The 12,453-nt window shown below is 45.6% G+C and overlaps 1 protein-coding gene across 5 annotated transcripts in view; it reads right to left on the bottom strand.

The window, feature by feature from the left end:
• GTF2IRD1 (GTF2I repeat domain containing 1) overlaps nt 1–12,453 on the bottom strand; it is a 231,237-nt gene that overhangs the window by 74,995 nt on the left and 143,789 nt on the right. For all 5 annotated transcript variants that reach the window (XM_027862357.1, XM_027862359.1, XM_027862361.1 and 2 more), the window contains exons 15-16: nt 5,156–5,203; nt 903–968 (exon numbers count right to left, since the gene is read on the bottom strand). In XM_027862357.1, coding sequence (XP_027718158.1) covers nt 903–968; nt 5,156–5,203 — 114 coding nt within the window. The remainder of the gene's footprint in view (nt 1–902; nt 969–5,155; nt 5,204–12,453) is intronic.

Raw genomic sequence — 12,453 nt, 5'->3', positions numbered from 1 at the left:
CTTAATAAATGTTTATTAATTGATTGAGAGAAAAGAAGACATCCAGGTGAGACAACTTCTGTATGATAAAGCAGGAGAAGGGGCAGCTAGGTGACGTAATGGATAGAGCTCTGGCCTTGGAGTCAGGAGGACCTGAGTTCAAATCCGGCCTCAGACACTTGACACTTACTAGCTGTGTGACCCTGGACAAGTCACTTAACCCCAACTGCCTCACAAAAAAAGCAAAAAAAAAAAATTTCAAAAAAGTGAAGCAAGAGTTACTGGTTCCCTGGTAGCTTTCTTCTCATGCCTGGATTTATGTACTACTGTGTTGGGTACATTTTGTGGACAGTCAGGCTGTGCTTTAAAATGCCTGAGGTCTTTGACGAGAGAACTGGGGCTAACGCCTTCCCTTCTCAAGCAGCCTTTCATCTCTTCTTTATAGATCTTGGATGTAACTAATAATTTACATATTGTCTCTCTTGTTAAAACATAAGCTCCTTGAGGGCAGGGACTATTCTTGCCTTTCTTTGTATCCACAATGCTTAGGTACACAGTAAGCACTTAATAGATGCCTCTTGACTCACAGAACCCTGAAGGGCTGGACAATGATGACTCTGTCACAAGGTCAGTGACTGCTGACTTCCCCCATTGGATGGTGACCTCCTTGAGGGCAGGAACTATCTTTTGCCTCCTTTTTGTATCCCCAGAGCTTAGCATAGTGCTTGGCACATAGTAGGCGCTTCATAAATGCTTATTAACTGTCTGCTGTAACTTTGCTAAGCCCTTTGCTGTTCTCTTGAGATCATGGCACCCTGAGAGTCAGCAGGGACCCTAACACGGGCCACTCTACAAATGGAATGGCTGGTGATCAGAGAATGCTCCCCTGCCAACCCCCTCCCAATCCCTGAGCCTTTTCTTACCATATCGCGTGTTGAAAAGAGTCTCCACTTGCTTCCGCAGATGCCGTATGACGTCGCCAATGCCATCTGAAAGATAGCCCATTCCCCAGGCAGAATAACCAAGCTTAGTTTCCGCCCTCGCCCCAGGGAAAAAAGCGATGGACATACGTTCTCATGTGTTCCTCACAAAAACCCTGTGAGGGAGGTGCTGCTATTATCCCAATGTTACAAGTGAGGAAACTGAGGCACAGAGGGGTTAAAGGTTTGCCCAGGGTCACTCAACTAGTGACCGGTGGTGGGATTCGCATTCAGGAAGGGCTTGGCTCTGCCTCCCAGTTCTGTTTCTATGTTAATGGCTGGGGACCAATGAATTTTCCACTGTCCAGCTAGCCCAGCCCCAGTCTTTCTAGAGCAGGCCACTCTGCCATAAGGGACTGACTTTTTTCAGGGAAGCATTTCACTCTTGCAGGCTCAGAGTACCACGAATCTGGCGCTGGAGGCCATTAAGCCCAGCTCCACGCATTCTAGAGAGGAGGGAACAGAAGCCCAGAAAAAGGCAGCATATGACCCAAGCAGGTAGCATATGGTACAGCAAGGACTTATCCAGGGCCATACAATGCCAATCTGAGTCAGACGCCCATCCTCTTTACCTACTGTCCCTCGATTGGCGGACAAAAGGCGAGGGAGTCAAGCAGAGGCTGTGAGGATAGAGAAGGGGACGCTCAGAGGCACCAGCCACTCGGAGACAGGAGGGGCAGGCTTGTATGCTCAAAGGAGGGCCCGAGACCTGGAAAGGAACTCAGAAGCCATGGAGTCCAACCCCCTCATTTTATAGATCGGGAAACTGAGGCCCCAAAAGGGGAAGTGACTTGCCCAGCCAGGGTCACACAGCTAATAAATGGCAGAGACAGGATCTGGACCCAAGTCTTCTTGGACAAATTCATTTGTCTATCAGAGAAGGGCCCAGAAAGGAGCTAAGAAAGCCTGAGCTCGGTGAAAACCAGGATAGATACTAGGAAATGGTTTTTAATATTGCCTGTGATTTTTTACCTTTGTCTCTCTGGTTATTTTTACACGATCTATTTTCCAGTTGTTAAGAGCAGTAAGAAACGTTTAGAAAAGCTCTAAAGGGGTGTGTGGGTGTGTGTGGGTGCATGGTACATGCCTGCTTGGGGACAGAAATGGGAGGGAATGAAGCTGGGAGACTGTGCCCTGTTTTCCCTGAAGAAGCCAGCCTCTATTAGCAAAAGATCTAAGTCTATCTTGGGAGTGATCAGCAATGCGAAAGATAAGTGGTATAGGGGACAGAGCATTAGAATTAGACTCAGGAAGACCTTAGTTCAAATCTCATCTCAGGCAGTTACTAGCTGAGCGGCTCTGGGCAAATCCGTTAACCTCTCTGTGCCTCAGTTTCCTTGATTGTAAAATTGGAATAATTATAGCACCTACCTCACAGGACTTTAGTGAGGAATGGATGACATGATATACGTAGAACACTTGTAAACCTTAAACCTTCATGGGAAAGTAAGCTTTTATTAAAGTGAGAAGTCTTAGTATTTCTCATGAATGCACAGAACAGGCTTCCTATCAAGGTTCCAGGAAAGGAGTGAAGGTGGAGAGGGATATTGGACTCTGTACTGCATCCTACCATTGGTACCAATCCCTTACCTATCAATGATGTCTACCTATGGCCCACCGACCCAAGATGCACCCTTCAGAGCTCGGGTGGGCTTCAGCTCTGCCCAGCCATGAGGGTAATGGGTAAGGGAGCTGAGACAAGGGAGAAGAGAGAGTCACACCGATGCTATTCTGATAAAAAGGACACAGCTGGGTTGCCCTGCATATTTCTGTGTCATTTCTTTCTTGGATCATTTGTTCTGGGGTTGGATGGAGTGGGTGTGGTAGGAGGTGCCCCTTGAGGTTCTAATTATCCCTCTGGATTCTGTTTAAACATGGTTAATGACTCTTGATTGTCTCCTGGGGTCATAGAATCATAGATTTAGAGCTGGAACAGACCTTGGAGCCTTCAAAGTCCAACCCTCCTCATTTTATAGATTAGGAAACTGAGGCACAGAGATGTGAAACAATTTGCTAAGGATTACATGGCTAATAAGTGTCTACGGCAGGATTTGAACCGAGGTCTTTCCAATACCAAGTCCAGTGCTCTACCTACTGATCCACCCGGCTTCCTTTAACTAAGCCTCAAATCCAGTCAATCGCCCCCAGATGGTTGGTGGTGCTTTGTTATGGCCTTAATGCCAAATGGTCACTGTTCTTTGGCTTGAGATTTCTGCCCCACCCCACCTCCACCTCTCCTATGTGTCCTGTCTCCATGGACAAACTTCTATGCTTTCTTTAGGGTTCAAATCCCCAAGGTGAGACATTGTGGATCCTAACCTTTATCTCTCTCCTGGCTTTTTTTTCTCCCTCAAAACAAATGTGAACACTTCCAAATACCAGGAACAGAAAGGGATCGTACGAGGTGGTGAATCTCTACTTCTGCTCTCTTTGGTTTCTGGTGAAAATGCTTCATTGTTGCTTTTTTCTTTCCTTTTTCATTTCTATCACTATCTCCCTGCCCAGCTTCTCCCTATGATTGTCTCTGACCCTGCTGCAGAATCTGAGGGGATCCTTAGGGAAAATGAAAAAGGGATAGAGTCAGGAATGTGCTGAAGCCCACTTATACCAGCTCACAAGAGTTGATTGTTAAATGTTCAGTGTGAGAATTCACATCCCAGAAATCAGCAAACACTACAAATCAAGGCTTGATTTATTATTTTGTCAACTGCCTAGACTTAAGAAAGTGACAGAGAAAATGTTAATGGTGCAAATTAACCTTAAAAATGTACACTGCATACATTTTTCTTCGGGGAGCAGAGAACTGGTTGCCAAGCATTTACCAGCATGCCCTTGGATGTAATCCTCAGGGATTCAACTCAGGGAGTGTTAGGATTTGCACGGTTCAGTACAGAGAACCAGATTGGGAGCTAGAGTACCTGCTACTTACTATCCATGTGACCCTGGGCAGCAAGCAGGTCACAAACCCTCTGGACTGGTTTCCTCATCTGTAAAAATGTGAAGGTTGGACTAATTGACTCCTAAGGTGTCCTCCAGGTCTAAAGTATACAATCCTATGAAGATTAATGCTTGAACTGAATTTTATAATATGATCTTTTATAGCTAGGTGGTGCAGTGGATAGGGCACTGGACCTGGAGTGAGGGAGAACTGAATTCAAATCTGGCTGTAGATACTTACTAGCTGTGTGACCCTGGGCAACTCATTTAACTTTTGCTTGCCTCAGTTTCCTCATCTGTAAAATGAGAATAATAATAGCACCTACCTCCCGGGGTTGTTGTGTGGATATAAGTCACGGACCCATTTGGAGCTTACGGTGGCATGTAGTGTGAGATGTTGGTCTGACCCTGATTTCCAGTTATTTCAGCAGTTTGTAATTGATAGGGAGCTCTTATCCTAGTAGTTGGTGTTCCTGGGTGTATTATGGTTCTAGGTTGGATTTTTTTTAGGTCTTGTTTAATCTATTCAATAGATCTTTTTTTTTTTTTAACCACTGACATAATTTTGTTGATAATTGTTTTATAGTATAGCTGGAGATCTGGTACTGCCAGGCCCCTTTCACTCCTACTCTTCCCCCCCCCCCATTTTCTTTGAGATTTTTGACCTTTTTTGTTCCTCCGGAAGAATTGTGTACTCTAATTATTTTAACTCAAAGCTCTGGGAAGCTAACTTGGGCATGTCTGCAGAGTAAGTTGCACTCTTGAATTTTACCAGATCTGTTTTTGGAGACACAAAGACAAGGGAAGCCCTTGGAGGCCTGCTCAATGTGGTCCCTGCTCTGCCTGCTTGCAACTCCAATTACCAAAGTGAAACCAGGTTAACCTCTGACCTGATTCAGCTCAAGCCTTTCAAGTCCATTTTTCATTGCCGTCTTTTCTCAGTGCTGGCTACAAAAGCCCCACCTCTGCCAGTGGCCAGTCCTCCCAACAGCCTGCACGTTCTATCTCCCTGCATTCCCTGCCTGACCCACAGGGAGAGGGTATCACTGTTTCCACCTCAGCCTGAGCTATGTCCACATGAGTATAGTACAGAACCAAGACTGAAGAAAGCACGACGGAATAGGAAACAGAAAGACAGACATGGTGGAAGAAAAGGGAACAGAGCACAGAGAAGAGGCAGCAGAGACAGATGGGGGTCAGGGGCATGTGAGAGCTTCTGATTCCTCCATCCCTTGACCCGCCTTCCCTCAGCTTTTTACCTTCTACCGGCTTCTCTTCGTGCCGAGGGTCCTCAGTATGTCCTTTATCTGAAGGGGGAGCAGAGAGAGCCTTGTAAGCATCATTCTCCTCCCTTCCCAACCCAAGCCCCACCCCTGCCAAATCCCACCCAGAGCAAAATATCAGAAAGGGATGCCTGGAATCCACAGGAGGAATGAGGAGGTAAGGGAGGAGGGGGTCAACTCAACTCAGCCACTGGCTCTGAGGATCCTAAGCTGAATCTTGCCCGAGCTCTATGGCTCGGCTTCTCGTCTGTAAAAAGGCACTCTGCCTGTTTTTAGCACAGCTATCTGATTATTTCTAGATAGATGGGCAAAATAGCGTGAACAGAATGCCCACAGTTTGGGGCACTTTCTTAGTTTTACTACTCTTACTATTTTAATATTTCTTGTTTTACATCCTCTGTATTTCCAACACTATTTCTCCCCACCCTGCTAGATACAAAAGAACCAAAAAAAGAAAGAAAGAGTGTGTGTGTGTGTATGTGTGTGTGTGTGTGTGTGTGTGTGTATAATCAGCTCAGTAAAACAAAGCAGGACAGTGATAGAATTCACAAGGAATGCAAGGTATAGGGAAGGAGTATGGCACAGGAAAACAAGCGCTGAACTGTCATGGGACCTGAGTCAAATCTTCCTCTTCCACTTAACCACTCTGGGCCTCAGTTTCTCCATCTGTAAAAGGAGGGGGTTGTACTAGATGGTCTCTGAGGTCCCTTCCAGCTTGAGGTCAAACATCCTATGATACATTTAGCCAAGACAAAGCTGGGGATGATACAGATAAGCCTGAAGTCCAATGTTCATTCGTTCGTTCGTTCGTTCATTCATTCATTCATTCATTCAACAAAGTCTACTATGTGTCAGACATTGTGAAGGTGCTGAGGATACAAATAAAGATGGAGCTGACATTCTACTGGAGGCAGGCCCAGGGTGGGGGAGACGGTGGGTACATAGAGAAACAGATACAATATGTATACCACATAAAAACAAAGTAATTTTTTGGAGGGTCTGGTGATTAGAGAGAGAGACTCGTGTAAGAGGTAGTTAGCATTTGGGGCAAGCCTCACAGGAAACTAAACATTCCAAGAGGCAGAGGAGAGGAGGAAGTGCATTCCAGGCATGGCACAAGGTCTGGATAAAGACACGGGTCTGGGACGGAACGCTGCGTACAAGAAGCAGCAAGTCTGCCAGTTTGGTTACAACACAGAGTACACAAAGGGGATTAACGTGGGACAAGCCTGGAAAACCAGGCTGGAGCCAGACTGTGAGAGGCTTTAAATGCCAAGCAAAGGAATTTGTATTTGATCCTGGAGGAAGAGAGAGAGAGAGAGAGAGAGAGAGAGAGAGAGAGAGAGAGAGAGAGGTTGGCGTTTATTGAACAGGAAAATAGGAAGAACAAAAGGAAGGAAACATGCATTTATTAAACACCTACTACGTGCTAGGCACTATGCTAAACTTTATAAATATTATCTCATTTGAACTTTACAACCACCTTGTGAGGCAATTTTCTTTTACAGTTGAGGAAATTGAGGCAGACACAGGTTAAGTGACTTGCCCAGGGTCACACAGCTTATAACCGTCTGAGGCTCAGGTCTTTCTAACTCCAGGGCCAGGTGTGCCAGTTAGCTGCCTTGAGAAGGGGAGTGACATGATCATACTTTTGCATATCTGCTTTGGCAAGTGAGTAGGGGGGTGGATTGAGAGGGTACAACTAGAATCAGGGAAGCAAACCAGGAAGCCTGTTGTGAGAGACTTCTGGGTCACATAACCAACACGTGGGAAGAACAGCCGTTTTCCGCAGTCTCTACTCTCAACCTCCCCCATTCCCTGACAAGGGGAATTGTGTCAGATATGGATGGATTAACTATAGCTGAATCCATAAAACAAGGAGATGAGAAGCCCAAGAAGGTAAAAGCCTTATGTATAAACACTAGACAGCATTAATTTTTAACATAGTGACTTAGCATCTTTTCACTACCAATCTCCATGCTCCAGCGGGGACGGGTTTGTCCCTTGAACCCATACTTGGATTTCCCCCTTGTTACAAAGACTTTGCCAGCCCATCCTATCTCTGGTCTCCACCTCCACCCCCACCCCCACCCCCACCCCCATTTCCATCTTAACAAACGGAAGATAGTAATTCTGTGTCATGTGGGGAGGAAAGGGGTAAAGGCATCAGGCTTTCTTCTGCCTGGGGTGGCCTCTAGGTTAGTGAAACTGAAAACTATGGAGCGTCCAGAACACCCTCCTCTGCCTCCCCTAATCCTGCAAAAAGTAGAAGCTGATTCAGCCTAGTCCAATAAGGAAAGGAAAAAAAAAACTGGACAAAGGGTCAGTGTGAATGACTACAGGAAGCCTGAAGGAAAGGGGAATAAAGGTTATCCGGGGTTGGGTTTGTAGCCTCAGAAAACACTCGGGGCAGCGGAGAAAGCCATGAAAAGCAAAATCCCCCAGCACGGGAGAAGGCTGAGGCAGTTATCCTGTCTGATTCCTCAGATGTGCCCACCATCAAAGGGGGAGAAGTCAGAAAACAAATGACTAGAGAATATGAGTAGAATAGGCTGAAATGCCAGATATCAAGAGGAAGAAAATTCAATTAAAAACCTAGAATACAAGTAGATAAGTCAACAGAGAGGATACTAAAATTAAAAGGAAGGGTAAGTACTAAATCCTCAGAGAGATTACAAAGCTCTCTTAACAACTATTACAAAACAAAAGAATTGAGTCAATGCCTGATGAAATACAGAGTCCTGTGAAATCCCAAGAGATCAGGATGGAGCAACAAGAAGCCGTTCCAGAACGGTTCAAAAGAAAAAGGAAAGCCATGAGAGCAGAAGTTAGACAGGAACAACCGTCAGAACCTAATAGTCTTCCCTGCCTAAATAATTAGCATATTAGAAAGACTTGACTCTAAAGTGGAGGAGTTTCTTCAAAGAATCAAAAGGGAGAATAATAGATTTTGAATACAAAAATACTAAATTGGAGGAAAAGCAGTCAGAAGAGAAGAATAAGGCGATAATGTCGACAGAACACATGATTTCTATTCAAGCAAAAGCAATTGACCTAGAAAACAGGAGACAAGTTAAGGATCACAGATCTCCCAGAAGAACATGACAAATCAAAAAAACCTGAAGGCTACAACGCAGGAAATAATATGAGAAAATTGCCCAGAACTTCTGACTACAGAAAACAAAGGACCAGTCATAAGAATACACCGATCACCTTCAGAAAAAACAAACTGCTCCCCCTCCTCCGCCCCTAATCCCCACACTTCAAACTCCAAGACACACTGGGGCTAAATTTGCCAGTTCCAAAGACAAACAATAAATTCTTCAACTAGACAGAAAAGATCTTTAAATGCAAATGAAAGGAAATTTAAATCACATATGACTATTCCATAACCATTAAAAAACATAAGAGAATGGAATAATATGTTTTAAAAAGCAAAGGCATTTAAGTTGCAGCCTCAAATGACCTACAAACCTGAATAACCAATGTGTAAAGATGGCTGTGGATAGCTAGGTGGAGTGCTGCACCTGACACTTATTAGCTGTTTGCCTTACTTTCCTCATCTATAAAATGAGCTGAAGAAGGAAATGGCAAATACTCCAGGATCTTTGCCAAGAAAAACCCAAATGGGGTCATGAAAGTCAGACATGACCAAACAATAACACATTTGGCATTTAAAGCTCTTTATGTATAACCTGGCCCCTTGCTACCTCTCCAGCTTTCTTACATTTTAATCTCCTCCATGATTTCTTCAATCCAGTCATACTGGTCTTTTGTATGTCCTTTCCCAGGGCAGTCCATGCCTCTGCACCCATTGTGCCCTCCCCCTTCTCCATCTTGCTCTGCCCTTTATGTTCCCTGGCTTCCTTTAAGTCTCAGCCCAAATCTCAGCTTCTTCTTCTTCTTCTTTTTTTTTTTTTTGGTGAGGCAGTGGGGGTTAAGTGACTTGCCCAGGGTCACACAGCTAGGGAGTGTCAAGTGTCTGAGGCCGGATTTAAACTCAGGTCCTCCTGACTCCAGTGTGGGTGCTCTATCCATTGCGCCACCTAGCTGCCCCTCCAAATCTCAGCTTCTGCACCTCATCGATTGTGTAAATATCTTGTATGTTCCTAAGTACTTGCATGTCACCTCCTCCATCAGAATCTAAGCTTCTGGAGGGGAGAGACTGTCTTTACCTTTCTTGGTACCCCCCAAGGCTTAGCCCAGTGCCTGGCATATAGTAGGAGCTTACTAACTGCTTGCTGACCAGGTGATCGTGGGGTGAGAAGGGTCTGGATGCCAGAGACGCTGCAGAAGCAGAATTAATTCGATTAGCTAACTGATTAAACAGAGAAAGTTGTTTGAGAGGGAAGAGTTAAAAATGGCTCCCAAAACAGGAGATTGGGAGGAGGGAGATGCCCTTAATAGAAACAGGGAAGCTGGGAAGAGAGTGAGATTGGGGGGGTGGGGTGGGAATAATATAGGGAAACACAGACTTGGTCCTACAACCGCAGACCCTTCCTTGAAGCTGAAAATAGTTTCAGAATAAAAAAGCAGGATCATGGGGTCACAGGATCATTGGTCTGGGGCTTAAAGGGACCTCAAAGGCCATCTAGTTTTATCCTCCTCATTTTACAGATGAGGAAACTGAGGCCTCAAGCTTACCTGTGGTCATATAGCTAGGAAACATCTTATTTGAACTCAGGTCTTCCAGACACTAAGGCCCCAGTACTGTATCCAGTATATGACACTGCCTTCTCAAATAACGAGAATGGAAAAATAATAATAACTGACATATTTATAAAGCCCTTGAAGGTTTACAGACATTATGCTGTTTGAGCTTAACAATAGTCTTGAGGGGTGAGTAAGTATTATTATCTTGGGCAGCCCAGTGGTGAGAGTGCTAGGCCTGGAGTCAGGAAGACCTGAGTTCAAATCTGGCCACAGATACTTGCTAGATGTACGACCCTAGAGAAGTCACTTAACCTCTCTCTGCCTCAGTTTCCTCAACTGTAAAATAAGGATAATAACAGCACCTACCTCTCAGAGTTTCTGTGAGGATCAAATGAGATAATATTTGTAAAGCGTTTAGCAAACTACTTGGCACACAGCAGGTACTACACTTCTTCAGTTGTTTCAGTCATGTCTGAGTCTTTGTGACACCATTTGGGGTTTTCTTGACAAAGATACTGAAGTGGTTTACCATTTCCTTCTCCAGCTCATTTTACAGATGAGGAAACTGAGGCAAACAGGGTAAAGTGACTTGCCCAGGGTCACACAGCTAACAACTCTCTAAGGCTGTGTTTGAACTCAGGTCTTCCTAACTCTAGGCCAGGTGCTCTATCCATTGTGCCACCTAGCTGCCCAGGTACTATATAAATGCTAGCTATTATTATATTAGTTTTTACAGATAAGAGAACTGAGGTTCAGGGAGTTCAGGTGATCTGTCCAACACAGCCTAAGGGTGCGGGGCTGGGGGGAAGCTGGAGGGAGATCTGGGGCAAAGGGTCATTTTAGGTGGCTACTGAGGTCCTTTCGGAATCCAGGTCTCTGACCCTGTGATCTCTGATTTATGAATAAACTGGCCTCATTGCAGGGTGAGAAATGCTAGGTAGGTGTAAGATCACAGAACACTAATTATTTTAATGAAGTGCCTGTTGGGAGTAAAGAGGGGGCCCCTCTGATGAGAGGCTGTCCTAATTTTATTGTACTAATTTCTGTCATCAGGCGTTTCCATGGGAACAGATGGATGCTGCAAACAAAGAATTAACAAGCCTTTAACCAGGCAAGATTTAGACAGATTTTGGCTGGCCGGGGCAGGAGGAGAGACTGAAGGCGGGATTCACAATCTGGGCAGAGAACAGAGCGCGGGGAATTTACGGAGACCTTCGTTTGCTCTGAGCACATGCGAGCTGCCGGCCAGCTCCACTGCAAGGGACGCCTACGAGTGAACCCAGAGATGGGCATTTCTAGAGGTGTGTGAGCGTTACCTGTTCTTTGGGCGATGCCCAACGTTAGGGCCACCAGAAATGTCCTGGTGTGGGCTGAGATACGTTTACAAATCGAGTGGAAAGAAGCAAGGAAAAACCACAGGATTTTCATTAGCTTAGCAATCTGTGCCCATCTCAAATCCTATCTCCTTCACAAAGCAGGGGGGATTTGGTGTCAGAGCACTTGGGTTCAAATCCTGGCTCTGCTTTGGATTTACTGTGTGACCTTGGACAACCTGCTTCCTATCAGATCTGGGATGGAATGACCTCTGGGGTCAGTTAGGCCTATTCTGCCTTGGTCCAAGGCCACACAAGTCACAACAGCATTATGTGACTCCAAATCCCAGAGCTTCTATTACTTCACACAGAATTTCTGGGCCTCAGTTTCCTCATCTGTAATATAAAAGGGGGACCAAATGACGTTGTAAGTCCCATTCAGCTCTAAATCTATGCTCCTAGGCCTTCCCAAACCACGCTTCCCTGTAGAGGCCACTCCCTTCTCTGAACAATAGCCACTCATTTGGCAGCCAGGGATGGCTGGGTGGTGCGGTAGATACAGCACTCAGGCCTCAGACATGTCCTAGTAGTATGACCCTGGGCAAGTCACTTTACCTCTGTCTTCCTCAGTTTCCTCAACTGTAAAATAAGGATAATAATAGCACTTCCCTCCCAGGGTTGTTGTGAGAAAATACTTAAAAAGAGCTTAGCACAGTGCTTGGCACACTGTAGGCATTTGACAAATACACTTTCCATCTATTCCCTTGGCATTCAGCATAAAATGGTGGAATTGGACGCATGTCTGAGCTCATCTAGCCTAACATCTCACCTGGGAATCCCTGCTATACGCATTGCTGAGAGGCGGTCATCCAGCCATTTCTTGAATCCTTCCATCAATGAGCAACTCACTACCTCATGAGGCAGCTGATTCCATTGTTGCAGAGTACTCCCCACTAGGAAATTCTAGGGCCCAAATGTGTCTCCCTGTCACTTCTGCTGATGCCCCCTGTCTTTGGAAGCTGCGGACGGCCTTCGAATACTTGGAGAAAGCTCCTGGGTCTCCCCAAGGGCTTGCCTCCAGCGCCAGCTCCTTTGACTGACGCACGCAGGCATCATGGGTCAGAGAGGTAGAGCCAGATGGGGTCTTGGAGACCACTGAGTCCACTCCCCGCATTTAACAGATGAGGAAACTGAGGCTCAGAGAGGGGGTGCGATTCGGCCAAGTTCAGGAGCAGAGACAAGATCTGAACACGGGGCCCCTGATGCTGATTCAAGAGCTCTGACCATTATACCACAGTCCTCTCACAA

This window comes from Vombatus ursinus, unplaced genomic scaffold (assembly GCF_900497805.2).
Source record: "Vombatus ursinus unplaced genomic scaffold, bare-nosed wombat genome assembly UNPS02014768.1, whole genome shotgun sequence".
NCBI classification, from domain to species: domain Eukaryota; kingdom Metazoa; phylum Chordata; class Mammalia; order Diprotodontia; family Vombatidae; genus Vombatus; species Vombatus ursinus.
This window is presented reverse-complemented; position numbering and strand designations above follow the sequence as displayed.